The sequence below is a fragment of the Mirounga leonina genome, unplaced genomic scaffold (genome assembly GCF_011800145.1).
Source record: "Mirounga leonina isolate KUSES-001 unplaced genomic scaffold, KU_Mleo_1.0 Mir_115, whole genome shotgun sequence".
NCBI classification, from domain to species: Eukaryota; Metazoa; Chordata; class Mammalia; order Carnivora; family Phocidae; genus Mirounga; species Mirounga leonina.
The window spans coordinates 84,833,996-84,853,959 of NW_023270268.1; the positions used below are offsets into that span (position 1 = coordinate 84,833,996).

At 40.5% G+C, this 19,964-nt stretch overlaps 1 protein-coding gene across 4 annotated transcripts in view; it reads right to left on the bottom strand.

Moving 5' to 3' along the window:
- The window catches only part of SENP5 (SUMO specific peptidase 5), a 50,949-nt gene that overhangs the window by 23,850 nt on the left and 7,135 nt on the right, over nucleotides 1-19,964 (bottom strand). For 3 of the 4 annotated variants that reach the window (XM_034999888.1, XM_034999889.1, XM_034999887.1), the window contains exon 2: nucleotides 1,649-3,189. In XM_034999888.1, coding sequence (XP_034855779.1) covers nucleotides 1,649-3,158 — 1,510 coding nt within the window. In that variant the 5' untranslated portion in view covers nucleotides 3,159-3,189. The remainder of the gene's footprint in view (nucleotides 1-1,648; nucleotides 3,190-19,964) is intronic. The other variant, XM_034999890.1, reaches the window with a different exon arrangement.

Here is a 19,964-nt window from a genome sequence, read left to right on the forward strand (position 1 = left end):
TATACAAATGCACGTGCACACATATATACATATACTTATCCTACATGTATGCATCTCTTAACAAAATGGCATCATTCTGTTTTGTAACTTGCTTTTTTCACTTTATATAGACAGCTTTCAGTTTCAAAATATGGATTAAATTTCTTCTTTAACAGCTTCATGGTATAATATTGCCTGGATGTGCTGTAACTTACATTTCCATAGAAATTTCTTTTAGTTGTCTCCAGTCTTTTACTACCAGGACAATACTACAAGTAATATCCCTGTACAAATATATTCATATCTGGGATAAACTCCAAGAAGGGGAATGGGTCAAAGATTGATATTGCCACACTGTCTACCAAAAATATTTACATCAGCTTACTCATGGGGTACATTTTGACGAGAAGACTTTTTAAAGGAGGATGTAAAAACTTGAAGCCATAAAGACAGGTAAGTTTCACAATGAAGAACTGATAATTGCCTTTAAGCAAAATTACTACACACAAAGCCAGGGTACTTTTACCTTTGGGGAAGGAAGAACTTAAACTCTTACGACATTTATTTATTTATTTATTAAGATTTTATTTATTCATTTGAGAGAGACAGCACGGGGGGGGCGGGGCAACAGGCAGAGGGAGCAGCAGACTCCCCACTGAGCAAGGAGTCCGATGCAGGGCTTGATCCTAGGACCCTGGGACCATGACCTGAGCCAAAGACAGACGATTAACTGACTGAGCCACCCAAGCACCCCTCTTATGACATTTATAATTAAAATTTAACATTTTAGAATGATGCTAAGGTCCAGGAAGGTAGGAACCAGTGTTTCCTGCTCACTGCCAAATTCTTTAGCACAGTGTCTGTCATATAGGAAATTTTCATATACTGAATAAATAAAATAGAAATAACCCAATCCAATAGAAAAATAGACAAAGGAAAATTATATACAAACAAAAAATGGCCAACACAGAAAAAGATGTTTGAACTTTAAACTTAAAAATGCAAATCAAAACAAAAACAAAAAACCCACACAAAATGCAAATCAAAACAACTCTTGGGGCACCTGGGTGGCTCAGTAGGTTAATCATCTGACTCCTGATTTCAGCTTGGGTCATGATCTCAGTGTTGTGTGACTGAGCCCCACATCAGGCTCCGCACTCAGCGAGGAGTCTGCTTGACATGCTTGCTCTCCCTTGCCCCATCCCCACCATGCACACACATGCGCCTCTCTCAAATAAATTAATAAAATCTTAAAAATTACCCCAAACTCTCATGATCTAGAAGATTAGTAAAGTTTAACAAGTGTAAACTAGTTCAACTTTCTGGAGGGTAACTTCACAATTCTCTTAAAATTTTAAGTGTGTTCTTTCACCATCAATTCCACTACTACAGATTTAACTTACAGAAAAAAATTGTTTACGTATATAGAATAATTCTGTTGCACGTTCATTTATAGAAGGAAACTGGAAGCAACACAAATGTCTATCAACTAAGACTTAAATTATGGAACATCTAGGTCATACAGCAATATAGAAGGCTTCAAAGAGGAATGTCTAACTGCTTTAAGGGAAATCTATGTGTGGAAGGAGAAAACAGGACTCTCCTAGAAAAGATAATGGACAGCAATTGTGGGCTGGAGGTTGGGGGAGAATAAAGGAAGAGTGCATACCAGAAAGGCAGATTGACAGCTGTTCATCATCCACTGGAGAGGCTTTCTGACTGTTCTTCCCACTTCCTGCTTGATTTTCTAGTTTGAGTCCACTGCATGTCAGGGGAGCCTCCAGGGGACTTTTACAGTAAGGGTGGTCCAGCAACTTAGAACTAAGAATGTTCTGCTTGAGACATCCATCCTCATCCATCTGGCATGAGCTCTCATTCTGAGCAGTCTTTTCAGACACAGGCCCATCTACACTACTCACAGATTGATCTGCCCCACACAGTGACAGTTTTACTCTGTCATCACTGACAGTACTTGTCCGATTTTCCTGACCCAGAGTCATGACTTCTCTTTCGGTTTCCGAGATAAACATGTTACTAGAATGATGTTCTGGTAAGGGGATGTCATGAATCAGCTCTGTACACTCCCACTTAGGAGAGGAACAGGGTGACTGGTCCCAGGTATATGTGGCACTGCCATTCTGTTGGTCAGGGAATGCTTCATCTAAACTAAGCTCCTTGCCCAAGAAAGGGCTTCCTTTAGTGTGGCCATCAGGCACATGAGAGTTCATTCCCTTCACCACAGCACTGCTGTCCATATCTGGAAAATACGGTTGATGCCGACAAGAAGGGTCTTTAGGTTCTGGGGAAGGGAATGGGCTGCAACTGCCACCCTCACCGTTTTCCCTAAGGGTCTCTTGATGGTCCCCAGTGACCTGCACCCAGCTTCGCTGGGCTTTTTTTAGCTTGCAAACTTTGCTTTTTGTTCTGAAGTGCTGGGATCTGAGAATCCTGTACCGGAATCTAATCATGGATAATTTCTCATACATCATAAAAGGAGATACTTTTATTCTTCTATGTTGGTTAAGTTGAAACTTTTTTGGAATCAGGGGTCCCCCATTCCTGTGGTGCTCCAGACCTTGGTAGCAGCCATAACAAAAGCGCTTTCTCTTATGGTTGCTCAAGGTGACCACAATTGTGCCACTCTCACCTGGACTTTGGCTCTCCCCATTGAACTTCATAGGAAAGTCAGAAGCTTGTGGCTCCGTCCTAGGTCTGTGACCATTGGCCTGACCTAAAACATTACTTGCTGGTAAGTCAGCAACTGCCTTCAAGACACTTTTCTCTCCACAGTATTCATGGTCAGAGTTCTTTGCTGAGGACAGCAGCCTCTCTGCTTGGAGTCTTAGGAGGGTCCTTGAGGAGGAAATGAAGTGTTTCGAGTCTTTTCTTTTCACTTTAGAGGACAAAGTACTAACATTTTGAGCAGCCACACTGGACTTTGTCTTAGCAAAAAAAGGTGCATCCTGGATCCACGTTTTCTGGATTTGAAGGGCCTTTTTTCTGCACTGGAAATGCTTCACTTGCCTGCTCCAAGTAATTGGCCTTCCCAATTTGGCTTTCAGAATGCATAAGTGTTGGTGAAAGCAGAACTTCTTAAAACCTCCAAACCCTGTATTCCATTTCTCAGAAAAGGCTAAATGGATTCCTTTCCTCCATAGAATTTTCTTCTGTTTTTTCATTTTTCTGATGCATAATGAGATCTTGATGAAGCTGAGAAAGAGAAGAGAAAGCAAAGTTACACTTCTACCCTAAAAATAAGGTCATAAAGATATAATCACAGCAACATAAGCTGTAAAATTCAAAGAAAAAGAAGAGCATATGAAATTCAATTTAGACTATCAGACATAGGGGCGCCTGGGTGGCTTAGTCGGTTAAGCGACTGCCTTCAGCTGGGGTCATGATCCCTGAGATTGAACCCCACGTTGGGCTCCCTGCTCAGTACGGAGTCTGCCTCTCCCTCCCCACTGCTTGGTCTCTCAAATAAAAAAAGAAAAAAATTTTTCAAAGATTTCATTAATTTATTTGACAGAGAGAGACACAGCGAGAGAAGGAACACAAGCAGGGGGAGTGGGAGAGGGAGAAGAAGGCTTCCCACTGAGCAGGGAGCCCGATGTGGGGCTTGATCCCAGGACCCTGGGATCATGACCTGAGCCGAAGGCAGATGCTCAACACCTGAGCCACCCAGGCGCCCCTCAAATAAATAAAATCTTTAAAAAAAATAAAATAAAAAATAACAAACTATCAGACACAATGAAAGCCTTACCTGATTAAGGTTTTCCCCATATTGAAAACTGGAAGACATGAATACACTCACATGACCCCATTTGGTATAGCTGCCTCTGACAGAAATAAATTTTAAGAATCATTTCTAGGGGCGCCTGGGTGGCTCAGTCGGTAAGCATCTGCCTTCCGCTCAAGTCATGATCTCAGGGTTCTGGGATCGAGTCCCGCATCGGGCTCCCTGCTCGGTGGGAAGCCTGCTTCTCCCTCTCCCACTCCCCCTGCTTGTGTTCCCTATCTGTCTCTCTGTCAAATAAGTAACAAAATTAAAAAAAAAAAAAAAAAAGGGAAGAAAGAAAGAAAAGTTGTATTACCTTTCTGTGCATCAGTTTTCTCTCGGGGGAAAAAAGGACTGAGCACACGTTTACCTCCATTCCCTCTCCAAATCCCAGTAAGACGACAGAAATGGGATTTTAAGAAAGGAAAAAACTCTCAAGGACAAAGAAAATTAAAAAGGAGACTAGAACAATACAATTTTGAAAGAAGAAAGCACACAGTTGAGTGATCACAGACTTACAGGAGGCCAAAAAAGTGAAAAATCTAAGCCAACGGTAGGGGAAGCCCAGAAGCAAGTCACAGGACCTCAGAAACGCTCAGGAACTAGAAACAACAATACCCAAGAAGGGCAAGATAAGAAGGGAGCTCAAAAAGGAAGGACTGGTTTAAAGTCTGATTAAGAAGCAGTTAGACCCCAAGATGCGCATTCTCCTTACACTCAAAAGTTTTACTTTCTGGGGAGGATGAACCAGGACAGTCAGGCACATCATGCACAACTGAGGGCAGGAGTACAACAGGATATATGACTTTATACAGTGAATTCCCTCCCCAGCCCCCTTCCCCATTTAGATCCCAGAAAAAAGGTATATAGCCCCAAGGGGGAGATCAGCCCTGGGGGGCAGATACTGATATTTGGGGATGCCTCAACTAAACAGGCCTGCACAATTACTCTATCGTGTACCCCAAAGTTTGAAGCAGTGAGATCCCAAATCCCTCCCCCAACTCCACATAGCAAGTAACTGCCCTTTCACTACCCAAGTCTGGAAGTTTAGTCTTCAGAGAGAGTAAAACTGAAGCTCTGCAGCCAGGGGGATCTCAGGCATAATATGAAGATGGAATTATATACACTGAATATATGAAGCCCAACACTTTCCCACTCATATCTCAGAACCCTGGTAATTTGTCTTATCCATCCAAGTAGGAGATTAGAAGATTCTTCTCTGGAGAATCTGATTAGTCCACAAGACAATACATAAATACAGGTTTCCCCCCAAAATGGCCCAGGATGGCCCACAGTGCACCCGAAATTGACAAGTCCCACAACATGCTCACAATTTCCAAGCAACCTCTTAATGGTTTTTCTTTAAAACAACAGGATAACCAGGGGTGCCTGGGTCGCTCAGTCGGTTAAGCGACTGCCTTCGGCTCCAGTCATGATCCCAAGGTCCTGGGACTGAGTCCAATATTGGGTTCCTTGCTTGGCAGGGAGTCTGCTTCTCCCTCTGCCTGCTGCTCCCCCTGCTTATGCCCTCCCCCCTCTCTCTCTGGCAAATAAACAAATAAAATCTTAAAAAAAAACAACAACAGGATAACCAAGATTCACCAGATTTCTAAGGCTTGAAAAGTGGACCAAAACAAACAGCTCATAGTAAGTTTTTGCTTTTTTTAGAGTAGTCAACTTGAAAAATCTACGGGGGGGAGGGGAGTTATTGTTTAATGGGTACAGAGTTTCAGTTTAAGATGAAAAAGGTTCTGAAGATGGACTGTTGGCCATGGTTGCACAACAATGTGAATGTATTTAATGCCACTGAACTGTATACCTAAAAATGATTAAAATGGTAAATGTTATGCTACCTATATTTACCTATACACTAAAAAGATAAGATGGAAGAAAAAAACTAACACTATCTACAAAGAAAAAAAAATAGGTCCACTGGGAGGGAAAGAAAAGAATAGGCTGTTATATTTTTTCAGGAATAATCAAAAACAATAAGGACCTTGGAAATGTAAAATAGCAGAATTAAAAACCTCAATATAGAGTAAAGGGCTGGGGCGCCTGGGTGGGTCAGTCGATTAAGCATCCTTTTCAGCTCAGGTCATGATCTCAGAGTCATGGGATCAAGGCCCATGTCAGGGTTTGTCCCTCTCCCTCTGCTCCTCCCCCAGCTCTCTCTCTCAAATAAATAAATCTTTTTTTTTTTTTTTTTTTAAAGGTGGGGAGGGTGCCTGGGTGCCTGTCAGTTGGGCAACCAACTTGATTTTGGTTCAGGTCATGACTCAGGGTGGTGAGATTGAGCCCCACATCAGGCTCCGTGCTCAACAGGGAATCTGCTTGAGGTTCTTTCTCTCCCTCTCTCTCTGCCGCTGCCCACGCCCCTGCATGTGCTCTCTCTCTAAAAAAAATAAATCTTTTTTTTTTTTTTAATTTTATTTATTTGACAGAGAGAGAGACAGAGAGACAGGGCACACAAGTGGGGGGAGTGGGAAAGGGAGAAGCAGGCTTCCCTCCAAGCAGGGAGTCCGACACGGGGCTCAATCCCAGGACCCTGAGATCATTACCTGAGCTGAGGCAGACACTTAACAACTGAGACACCCAGATGCCCCTAAAAAAAATAAATCTTAAAAGAAAACAAAACAGGGCGCCTGGGTGGCTCAGTTGGTTAAGCGACTGCCTTCGGCCCAGGTCATGGTCCTGGAGTCCCGGGATCCAGTCCCGCATCGGGCTCCCTGCTTGGCAGGGAGTCTGCTTCTCCCTCTGACCCTCCTCCCTCTCATGCTCTCTGTCTCTCATTCTCTCTGTCTCAAATAAATAAAATAAAATCTTAAAAAAAAAAAAAAACAACAAAACAAAACAAAAAAAGCTTGATGGAAAAATGGGGAAAAGACAGGAGACAATTCACAAATAAAGATTTTTAAACAACCCTTAGACAAGATGTTCAACTACACTCAAAAAAAATGGACAAAGGGTGGGGTTGGGGAGTTGCCCAAAATGGGTGGAGGAGGTCCAAAAGGTACAAACTTCCAGTTATAAAGTCAGTCATGGAAATGTAATGTACAGCAGGGTGACTACAGTTAATAATGCTGTATGTATATTTGAAAGCTGCTAAGAGTAAATCTTAAAAATTCTCATCACAAGAAAAAAGACTTGATTACCATGTATGATGGTGAATGTTAACTAGACTTACTTATAGTGATGATTTTGCAATGTATACAAATAGCAAGTCATGTTTTACAACTGAAACGGATATAATACTATATGTTAACTATACCTCAATAAAAACACTGGCAAAAATGACAACACATTCTGTTGGTGGCAGAAATGAAACTTTCATACTTTGCTGGTAGGAATACAAACTAATAAAATCCTTCTGGAAGGGAATTTGGTAATACCTAACAAAACCAGGTAAGTATTTACCTTCTAATCCAGCAACCCCATTTTTAGTAATTTATCCTTAAGAGACACCTCCAATAATAATGAAAATACACAACACAAGGTTATTTACTGCAACACTGTAATTACAAAATACTGAAAACCTAAAAGGACCGTAGCTGAATAAAGTATGGTTCGTCCACACAATGAGTGAAGCTATAAAAGAATAAAGATGGGGCATCTGGTTGGCTCAGTTGGTAGAGCACCCAACTCTTAATCTTGGGGCTGTGAGTTCAAGCCTCACGTTGGGTGTAAAGATTACTTAAAAAAATTTGAGGAACTCCATGAACTAATATGGAATGATTTCCAGGTTAGGTGAAAAAAAAGTTCAAATCAGTATCAACAGTGTGCCACCATGACGGTAGCACATAAGACACCTGCAAGCTCAGAGAGTTCACAAAACCACCCTCAGGTTTGACAATTTGCCAGACGGACTCACAGAACCCACTGAAAACTATTATATTCATAGTTATGGCTTATTAAAGCTGAAGAATATGGATTAAAATCAGCCAAGTGGAGAAGCACATAGGGCAAAGTCAAGAGAAGTAACAAGTAACAAGTGGAGCTTCCAGTTGTCCTCTTACCATGGAGCCAGGACAGCTTTACCCTCCTGATATCAGTGTGTGACAATATTGCCAGCCAGGAAGGCTCACCTGAGCCTTGATATCCAGAGTTTCTACTGGGGGTTTTTAGGCATAAATGATTGCTCACATGACGGAGCTCAGTCTTTCAGCCCCTCTGGAGATCCACTGATGCCAAAGTCATTACCCTAAATCATACCATTGGTCTTTCTGGCATGGCCAACCGATCCTAAATCATGCTGTCTGTTAGACTGTTGATATCCAAAGCCCCCACGCAAATTCTGTTAGACTGTTGGTGATCCAAGGCCCCCAGGCAAATACAGACATTCCAATCAGGGATGACAGTCCAAGGGCTGAGAGATTACCTCCCAGAAGCCAAGGACAAAGGATTTCTCTTGGGGCAAAGTTAAATTCTTTACCAAGCAGCCACCTTTCATAAAAGAAAAAATAAGAAAATAAACATGTATCTGCCCTTTTGTGACCCCCCCCAAAAGACAAAATAAAAATATAAATATGAGGAGGATAAACCAGAAACTAATGAGAATAGTAACCTATAGGGCATGGTAGATGTGAATGGGATGGGGCGCCTGGGTGGCTCAGTTGGTTAAGCGACTGCCTTCGGCTCAGGTCATGATCCTGGAGTCCCGGGATCGAATCCCGCATCGGGCTCCCGCATCGGGAGTCTGCTTCTCCCTCTGACTGTCCTCCCTCTCATGCTCTCTGTCTCTCATTCTCTCTCTCTCAAATAAATAAATAAATAATCTTAAAAAAAAAAAAAAAAAGATGTGAATGGGATGAAAAAAATGAGGAAAAGGAAAATGATAGAAGGATGAGAAGAGTGGCACCTCTCTAAATATGCCTGTTTGAAAAGTTCTGACTTTTGCAACCACGTTAATGCTTCATATACTTAAAAAATATACCAATAAAATTAAAATCAACCAGAATGCAAGAGGAATCCAAAATGAAATACAAATAACAAATGAACCTAACTGTATGACAAATAGATAACCTAACTACACTGAAAAAAAGTAGAGGAGGGAAAAATTAGCCAAATTTTAGAAAACATTTTGACTGTACAGGACTAGAATCAGAAGGACTGTATACAAATACTGTCCTTTACAGGTGCCTCAGTCGGTTAAGCATCTGCCTTCAGCTAGGGTCATGATCTCAGAACCCTGGGATCGAGCACCAAGTCAGGTTCCCTGCTCAGCAGGGAGCCTGCTTCTCCCTCTCCAACTCACTCTGCTTGTGCTCTGTCAAATAAATAAAGAAATAAAATCTTTAAAAAAAACAATAAATAAATAAATAAAATAACAACTAGGACATAAAGAGAACTAGCCCTACAACACTGTTAAAAGGTAAGGGAGTTGCTGGGACTTTCTCAGAGCTGAAGGGACTAGCACGTGCCAGTTTACAATCCCCCCTCCACCTTGATGGCATGGATAGGGTCAGGGTCTGGGTGTTCTAACTGGCTTATTGCCTCAGTGAGCCCCGGGCTTCTGGCCTTCACCAGCCCCAGCCATCCCACCAGAGTACCCTCTGTGCAAACAGTTCCAGAACACCCCAGCTTACACCCACTTCAGCTTTAGCTTCTACCAGAGCACCCTCTGTGCAGAAAGCATAGGGACTGCACCAGCCATGCCCACTTCAGTTTTAGCTGCCCTGCCTGGGTACTCTATGCACAAACAACCCCAGGACTCCCCTGGCCTATACCCACATCAGCTTCAGCTGTCCTGCCAGAGGCCCCTCTATGCAAAAAGCCTCAGGACCACCCCAGGCAAGCCCACTTCAGCTCTGGCCATGCCACCAGGGCAGCCCCAGTGCAGAATGCACCACAAGCCCCGGGCCACACCAACCACAGCTCCAGACAGTCAGCAAGTCACCAGGCACATACAGTCTACACAGGGAACACCATATTCAAGACTATTCCTTCAAGTTTACAAGTAGCTGTTCTGCCCAATTCGTAGAAGCAAACACAGGAAGTCAAGCAAAATGAGATGGGGGAATATGCTCCAAGCAAAAGAACAAGACAAAAGCTCAAAAAAAGAACTAAATGAAACAGAATAAGCAAATGTCTGATAAGAGTTGAAAGTAATTCTCTTAAAGATGTTCAATGGACTGGAGAGAAGAGTGAAAGAACTCAGTGAAAACTTCCAACAAGGATACAGGAAATGTAAACAAGAACCAATCAAAGTTGAATACAGTAAAACTAAAATGAAAAATACATTAGAGGGAATCAACAGTAAATCAATGGATGAGAAGAAACAATCAGCATCTGGAAGACAAGGTAATAGAAAGCACCCAAGCTGAAAAGTAAAAAGAAAAAAAAAATTTTAATGAGGTACATTAAGCAATCTCTTGGACAATATCAAGCAAATAAACACTCACATCATAGGGGTCCTGGAAGGAAAAGAGAGAGAGAGAGAAGGGGGCAGAAAACTTATTTGAAGAAATAATACATTAAAACTTTCCTAACTAGGGAAAGGAAACAGATATCCAGGTTCAGTAAAGATAGAGAGTTCCAAACAAGAGGAACCCAAAGAGGTCCAAAACATAACACATAATAACTAAAATGTCAGAGTTTAAAGATAAAGAGAGAATTTTAAAAGAGGCAAGAGAAAAGCAAAAAGTTACATACAAAGGAAACCCCATGAGGTTATCGGCTGATTTTTCAACAGAAACTTTGTAGGCCAGGAGTGCCTGGGTGGCTCAGTCGGTTAAGCACCTGCCTTTGGCTGAGGTCATGATCCCAGAGTCCTGGGATCAAGCCCCACATCAGGCTCCCTGCTAAGCAGGGAGCCTGCTTCTCCCTCTCCCTCTACCTGCTGCTCCCCCTGCTTGTGCACCCTCTGTCAAATAAATAAATAAAATCTTAAAAAAAAAAAAAAAAAAGTAAAGAAAAAGAAATTTTGCAGGCCAGCATGTGGAAAGGAAAAAAGCTATATCCAAGAATATTCTACCTGACAAGATGATCATTCAGAATTGAAAGAGAAAATTTCTGAAACAAATGTTAAAGGAGTTCATTACCACTAAACTGGCCTTACAAGAAATGTTAAAGGGACTTCATTAAGTGGAAAAGGCAATAATTAGATGTAAGAAAATAATGAATTAAAAGATGTAAAATATGTAAAATATGAAAACATGTACATAAAATGTGGAGGGAGAATAAAACAAGTTCTTTTAGAATGTGTCTGAAGTTAAACAACCAACTTAATATATGTTCACTGCTATATACTTAGGCTATACTTATATATGAATCTCATGGTAATCACATACCCAAAATCTATAACAGATACACACAAAAAAATAAAAAGCCAAATAAAACACTACAAAAGTCACCAACCACAAAGCAAGAGAAGAAACAGAACTACAAAAATAATCAGAGAACAATTTAAAAAATGGCAATACATACTTACCAATAATTATTTTAAATGTAAATGGTCTAAATGCTCCAAACAAGACACAAAATGGCAGAATCAAAAAAACAAGACCCATCTATATGCTGCCTACAAGGGACTCACTTCAGACCTAAACACACATACAGGGGTACCTGGGTGCCTCAGTCGGTTAGGTGTCCCATCTCTTGGTTTCAGCTCAGGTCATGAGCCCACGTAGGGCTCTGCGCTCAGCAAGGAATCCGCTTGAGATTCTTTCCTCCTCCCTCCATTCACTCCTCCCCCCAGTCACTCTCTCAAATAAATAATATCTTTTTCCCCCCCCAAAAAAAGACATATACAGGGGCACCTGGGTGGCTCAGTTGGTTAGGGAACAACTCTTGGTTTCAGCTCAGGTCATGATTTCAGGGTTATGATATCAAGCCCCACATCGGGCTCTGTGATAGGCACAGAGTCTGCTTGAGATTCTCTCTCCCCCTCTCCCTCTACCCCTCCCCCTGCTCATGCTCTCTCTCAAATAAATAAAAATCTTAAAGTTAAAATTAAAAAAGACATATACAAACTGGAAGTGAAGGGATGGAAAAAGATATTCAATGCAAATGGAAATGGGAGAGGAAAAAAAAGCCAGGGTGGCAACAACACTTATATCAGACAAAACAGATATTAAAACAAAGACAATAAGAGACAAAGAAGGAAAAGAAGAAAAAAAAAAAAGAGAGAGAGAGAGAAACAAAGAAGGGCATTACATAATGATAACATCAATCCCAACAAGAGGATATAACAATTGTAAATGTCTATGCGTCCAATACTGGAGCACTAAATACATAAAGCAAATATAACAGACATAAAGGAAGAAACGGACAGTAATATAATAATAGTAAGAGACTTTAACACCCCTACTTATATCAATGGGTAGATCATCCAGGCAGAAAATAAGGAAACAATGTCTTTGAATGACACATTAAACCACAGGGACATAACTGATATATACTGAACATTCCACCCAAAAACAACAGAATACACATTTTTTCAAGTGCACATGGAACATTCTCCAGGACAGATTACATGTGATGCCACAAAACAAGTCTCAATAAATTTAAGAAGACTGAAATCCTATCATGCGTCTTTTCCAACCAGAATGGACAGGATGAAACTAGAACTCAATCACAAAAAAAATGGAAAAGGGGTACCTGGTTGGCTCAGTCAGAAGAGAATGTGGCTCTTGATCTTGGGGTTGAGTCCAAGCCCCATGCTGGGTGTAGAGATTACTTTTAAATTAAATAAATAAATAAATAACTATAAAAAAGGAAAAACACAAACATGTGAAGGTTAAACAACATGCTACTAAACACCCAATGGATAAACAAAGAAATCAAAGATGGGGCTCCTAGGTGGCTCAGCTGGTTAAATATCTGTCTTCAGCTCAGGTCATGATCCCAGGATTCTGGGATCAAGCTCCACATCGGGCTCCCTGCTCAGCGGAGAGTCTGTTTCTCCCTCCCCCTCTGCCTGCTTAACCTCGCACTCATGCTGTCTCTCACACGCACTCTCTCATGCTCACTCTCAAAATCTTAAAAAAGAAAAAGAAAACTACAGGCCACTATCCCTGATGAACATAGTTGCAAAAATCCTCAACAAAATATTAGCAATCTGAGTTCAAGAATACGCTAAAAAGAACCCAATGAGCCACCCAGACTTGCAAGTGTCTTCCTTTTGCTCAGGTCATGATCCCAGGGTCCTGGGATTGAGTTCCGCATCGGGCTCCCTGCTCAGTGGGGAGCCTGCTTCTCCCTCTGCCTGCTGCTCCCCCTGCTTGTGTGTGCTCTCTCTCTCTCTCCGACAAATAAATAAAATCTTACAAAAAAAAAAAAAGAATATGATAAAAACAGGACACCCAGGAGGCTCAGGTCATGATCCCAGGGTCCTGGAATTGAGTCCAGCATTGGGCTGCTTGCTCAGCAGAGAGTCTGCTTCTCCTTCTGCCTGCTGCTCCCCTTGCTTGTGCTCTAACAAATAAATAAAATCTAAAAAAAAAAAAAAAAAATACAATAAAAGGGGGGGGGGGCGCCTGGGTGGCTCAGTCAATTAAGTGAATATCCTGAGCTGAAATCAGGTCCTGATCTCATGGGTCATGAGATTGAGTCCCGCCAACGGGATCGTGCTCAGGAGTCTGCTTGGATATTTTCTCCCTCTGCCCTTACGTAACCAACTTGCACATGTGCTCTCTTGCTCTTTCTCTCTCAAATAAATAATTAAAAAAAAAAAAAAAAAAGAATACAGGGGTGCCTGGGTGGCTCAGTCATCAGTCAGTTAAGAGTCTGCCTTCGGCCCAGGTCATGATCTCAGGGTCCTGGGATCAAGTCCAACATGCTGCTCCCTGCTTCTCCCTCTCCCTCTCCCCCTACACCCTGCTCGTGCTCTCTCTCATGCACTCTCTCAAATAAATAAAATCTTAATTAAAAAAAAAAGAATATGATAAAAGGTTCATTCAGCATGATCAAATGGAATGGATTCTGGGAAGGCAAGGATGGCTCTAATATTTGCAAATCAATCAACATGATATATACCTCATTAGCAAAATGGACAAAAATATGATCATCTCAATAACGAAAAAGTATCTGACAAAATTTAACACCTTTTCATGATAAAAACTCTCAACAAAGTGGGTTTAGAGAACATACCAGAACATAATAACAGCCATACACGAAAAACCCACAGCTAACATCAACTCAATGGTGAAAAACTGAGAGCTTTTCCTCTAAAATCAGGAACAAGACAAGAATGTCCAGTCTCACCACTTTTATTCAACACAGTACTGTTAATTCCTAGTCACAACAATTACACAAGAAATAAATGACATCTGGGGCACCTGGGTGGCTCAGTCAGTTAAGCGGCTGCCTTTGGCTCAGGTCATGATCCCAGGGTCCTGGGATCGAGCCCCACATCAGGCTCCCTGCTCCGCAGGAGCCTGCTTCTCCCTCTGCCACTCCCCCTGCTTGTGTTCCCTCTCTCGCTGTGTCTCTCTCTGTCAAATAAATAAAATCTTTAAAAAAAAAAGAAAGAAAGAAAGAAAGAAATGACATCCATATTTGTAAGGAAGAAGTTAACTGTCACTATTTGCAGATGACATACTATACATAGAAAAACCTAAAGACTCCACCAAAAAGCTTTTAGAATAAATGAATTCAGTAACTTTGCAGGATACAAAATTAACACACAGAAATCAATTGCATTTTTGTTCACTAATAACAGTAGCAGAAAAAGAAATTAAAACAATTATAAGTGCATGAAAAAGAATACCTAAAAATAAACTTAACCAAGAAAGTGAAAGACCTTACTGTGAAAATTGTAGAACACTGATGAAAGAAATTGAAGATGACAAAATGGAAAGATATGCCATGCTCGTGCATTGAAAGATTATTAAAATGTCCATACTATCCAAAGCAATCTATAGATTCAATGCAATCCCTATCAAAATAACAATAGCATTTTTCACAGAACTATAACAAATAATAGTAAAATTTGTGTGGAACTACAAAAGACCCTGAATAGCCAGAGCAATTCTGATGAAGAAGAACCAAAGACAGAGGTATCACAATCCCAGAATCAAGAGCCCAGAAATAAACCCATGCTTTTATGGCCAATTAACCTACAACAAAAGAGATCAGAACATACAATGGGGGGAAAAAGTCTCTTCAATAAATAGTGCTGGGAAAACTAGAGAGCCACATGCAAAAGAATGAAACTGGACTACTTCCTTAAACCATACACAAAAATTAACTCAAAATGGATTAAAGACCTAAACGTGAGATCTGAAACCATAAAACTCCTAGAAGAAAACGTAGGCAGTAATTTCTTTGACATCAGCCGTAGCAACATTTTTCTAGATATGTCTCTTAAGGTAAGGGAAACAAAGGCAAAAATAAACTACTGGAACTACACCAAAATAAAAGGCCTTTGCGCAGCAAAGGAAACCATCAACAAAACATAAAGGCAACCTCCTGAATGGGAGAAGGTATTTGCAAATAAAATATCTGAAAATGCCCAACATCATTAATCATCAGGGAGATACAAATCAAAACCACAATGACATTATCACCTTACACCTCTCAGAATGGCTAGGAAAAAACAAACAATAACAAGTGTTGGTAAGGATGTGGAGAAAAAGGAAACATCATGTACTGTTGGTGGGAGTGTAAATTGGTACAGCCATTGTAGAAAACGTATAAAAAAATTCCCCCCCTAGGGGCACCTGGGTGGTTCAGTCATTAAGTGTCTGCCTTCAGCTCAGGTCACGATCCCAGGGTGAAGGGCAGTGGGAGACACAGGTGTCCAGTTAGGCAAAGAGTCACTCATGGGTATAAAAGGTACAGCATAGGGAACAGTTCATGATATTATAACAGCAATGTATGGTGACAGATGTTAGCTACACTGATGAGCACAGCATAACATATAAACTTGTTGAATCATTGTGTTGTACACCTGAAACTAATGTAACATTGTGTCAACTATACTTCAACTAAAAAATTAATTTAAAAATATATATAGTGGGCTCCCCACTCAGCGGGGAATCTGCTTCTCCCTCTGCCCCTGCTCTCACTCTCTCTCACATAAATAAAATCTTTAAAAAAAATTATTTTAAAAATATAAAAAAATATATTTACATATAAACTTATTTACTCATTGTTTATAACTATGAATTAACTTATATAATTTATGTACTTATATATTACATAAATATATTTATGTAAATATTTTTATTTGTATATAAAATCAAGAATAAGATGGGCAATGATCTTAATAGCAAGATTATAAACTAGAAGAGAAAGTATAAATACTTTCAAAGGTCTGAGGGAAAGTTACTTTCAACACAAAACTTGCAACTCAGCCAAATCATCAATCAAAACAGGATAGAAGTAAGGTTTTCAGAGACATAAATTATCAAAATATAGAACTACCATGCCTCTTTTTCTCAGGGAACCACAGGAGGAGATACTCTGACAAAATGAGGGAGTAAATCAAGAAAGACCGGAGACCCAGGAAATGAGATCCAAAACAATATGCAGGGAAGAGAAATACTAAAGAAAAAGGCAAAGAAAGATCACAAAGTGACAACTGTGTCTCAGTCCTAGAGAGCCACCAATCCAGAAGAAAGAGGTCAAAAGGATTTGGAAGAGAGGTCTCCAAAAATGTGAAATTGACAGAATTACTAAAGTGTCTGAATACAAAGAGGAAATACAACTGGAAGAGAGCTTGAAGATAACTTAGTAATAAGTACAGAGAACTAAAAAGACTACTAACTTCAGGGACAAGAAAAAGTTGTACAAGAAAGGAAAAACAGGGGCATCTGGGTGGCTCAAGTCAGTTAAGCGTCTGCCTTCGGCTCAGGTCATGATCCCAGCATCCTGGGATCAAGCCCCCCATGGGGCTCCCTGCTCAGCGGGGAGTATGCTTCTCTCTACCCCTCTGCCACTCTCCCTGCTCATTCTCTCTCTCTAATAAATAAAATCTTTAAAGAAAAAGGAAAAACAATCACTGTAAATCAGAGTAATACATAGCTTAGCTGTAACTACCATTTACATAATCATAAGAAGGTAAAGACTGATCTAACCCAATGGTTCTCAACCAGATACCCCATATCATACCTTAACCCAACATCTGGAAATGTGTGGGAAATTCTTGGTTGTTAAAATGAATTCAGGTTGGTATTGATATTTAGTGCCCAGTGTAACGTTAAATATCATGTAATAGGATAAAGAATGGTCTCATCCAAAATGACAACACTGCCCCTACTGAGAAAAATTGCTTCTAGCCAAAATTACAGTATCACTATACAATGAGACTAGGTAGAAGGTAGATAAGATGTGTACATGTATATAGAAGTGAGGAGCACATGTCAAAGAGAGCTAAATCTTTATCTTCCATAGTCAATAGATAAAGCCTAAAACTAGGAAATCAAAAGTAACATTTAAAAAAGGGTAATTCAGGGGTGCCTAGGTGGCTCAGATGGTTAAGCAGGTGCCTTCGGCTAAGGTCGTGATCTCCAGGTCCTGGGATCAAGCCCCGCATCAGGCTCTCTGCTCAGTGGGGAGTCTGCTTTTCCCTCTCCCTCTGCCTCTCCCCCTGCTTGTGTTCTCTCTGTGTCAAATGAATAATCTTTTAAAAAAAAAAAAAATACAAAAATAAAAAAGGGTAATTTAGGGGTGCCTGGCTGGCCCAGTTGGAAGAGCATACAACTCTTGATCTCAGGGTTGTGAGCTCAAGCTCCACGTTGGGTGCAGAGATTACTTAAAATCTTTAGGGGCCCTGGGTGGTGCAGTCAGTTAAGCGTCTGACTCTTGGTTTCAGCTCAGGTCATGACGTCCAGGTATGAGACTGAGCCCTGCAACAGGCTCTGTGCTCAGCACGAAGTTGGCTTGAGATTCTCTGTCCCTCTCCCCCTCCTGCTCGTGTGCACTCTCTGAAATAAATAAATCTCTGGAAAATAAAAATTAGGGGCGCCTTGGTTGACTCAGTCGTTAAGCGTCTGCCTTTGGCTCAGGTCATGATCCCAGGGTCCTGGGATCCAGCGCCGCATCGGGCTCCCCGCTCAGCAGGAAATCTGCTTCTCCCTCTCCCACGCCCCCTGCTTGTGTTCCCTCACTCGCTGTCTCTGTCAAATAAATAAAATCTTTAAAAAAAAACCTTAAAAATAAAAAAAAGACTTTCAATCACGTAATTTTTTTGGTCTCACTTTCACCTTCACTTCCACGGTACATGACACCACTGATCTAGCAGCTTTTAAAAGGTTCTGAAACACAAACATGACTACTTGTTGGCTCTCTCCACTTGTTGGTTTAGGATTCAGCTTTCTCAAGTCTGCTAACCGGTTACCACTAATCTCTTCTGCTTTCCAGCTTCCAGAATGCTGTTATTCTCACAGCTCCCATTCGTTGTCATTTGGGGAAAAAACAAAAACAAAACACAAAAACTTAACAACAACAATTCTACAGTTTTTTAAGTAAGTTCTATACCCAACATGAGGCTTGAACTCACCACCCCAAGATCAAGTCGCATGTTCTACTGACTATGCCAGCCAGGGACCCCTCACTTCTCTACAGTTTTAATGGAGCTTTCAGGCTGGTGTGGAATTAAATATGTACATTCAATCCAATTTATTTACCATAATACACTGTTAAATGAAAAAAAGTTGCTAAACAATACATATTAGCCCACTTTTGTTAAAAAGAAAAAAAAAGTGTGTATATTTTGAGTATTTATAGGGGAAAAAAACATCTAAAAGAATTTACACCAGAGGCTCAGCCACAGGGTGGCTCAGTCAGTTAAGCATCTGACTCCTGGTTTCGGCTTAGGTTATGATCTCAGGATCATAAGATCGAGCCCTGTGAGTCTACTTGAGATTCTCTCTCTCCCTTTGTCCCTCCACCCCTGCAAATAAATAAATCTTAAAAAAAAAAAAAAAAAAGAATTTACACAAACTATTAACTCTTTAGGCCCAAAATTCCTAAGCTTAACCGACTGAGCCACCCAGGTGCCCCTGTATTTTTTTTTAAATAAATTTAAAAATTTAAAAATAAAATTTAAAAATACAATTTATGTGTATTTTTTTAGGTTGCTAGAACATACTTATTAAGTTGTTTAGATCTGATTACCTAAAGCATTACTAATTATTTAATAAACTACTGGGCCTGAGGGCACTACGAAAAAGACATTAAGGAGGCAGTGAACAAAGAAAGTCTGGCAACCTCTGGTTTAGGGTACTGTATTTTACTTTACTTCTTTATCAATGGAAAAGGACATTTAATATGAACTTTTTTTTAAGATTTTATTTATTTATTTAGAGAGGAGAGACAGATAGCGAGAGAGAACATGAGTGGGGAAGAGAGGGAGAAGCAGACTCCCACCAAGTAGGGAGTCTGATGCGGGATTCAATCCCAGGACCCTGAGATCATGAGCTGAGCCAAAGGCAGACCATTAACCGACTGAGCCACCCAGGCGTCCCTAAATAAAACTTCTTAATATGAAATTCAAATATACTCCCATTGTGTACTACCAACATAAAAGGAGATTTGGAATTTATTCTTCCCAACACTTAAAGGTAATATAATCACTGGAAAATCTTATTAATAAGATGTTTATTATATAAAATAAACATATTTTGTATATTCTATTGTATATTTGCATAATTTATATGGAACAAATGGAGAAAGATTGGAGCAAAGTTATACTGGCTATGCCTTTAGTTTTAGACATGTTAGATTTGAGGTGACCATAGGAAATCCAAGTGGACATACACTATTGGATATACAGGTCAAGAAGTCTAAAAAGAGGGTATCACAGGAATTCCACTTTAAGCCATCAGCTTATAGTAACTAAAGCTACAGAAATTGATAAGCTCACCTATGGAGAATCTGTAAGAGATAGAAGCAAACGCACCCTACGGAAGTATTCTAAGGAACTCTAGGATGTAACAGTGAGGTAAAGGAAGAAGACTACTTAAGCAAAGGAAAGTGAGAAAAAATGAACAGGGAAAGAGGCAGAAAATTAGGTTAGTGTGGTGTCAGGAAAGCTAGAGAAAGTTTCCAGAAGGAGGGAAATGGTCAAAGGCTACTGAGAAGTCAATCAAGATAAGGACTGGGTGCCTGTCTGGCTCAGTCAGTAGAGAATGAGACTCTTGATCTCAGGGTCATGAGTTCGAGCCCCATGTTGGGCATGGAGATCACTTCAAAAAAAAAAAGGTAAGGATTAAAAAAGTCTCCATTTGTGTTGATGGGAATGCAAGCTGGTACAGCCACTCTGGAA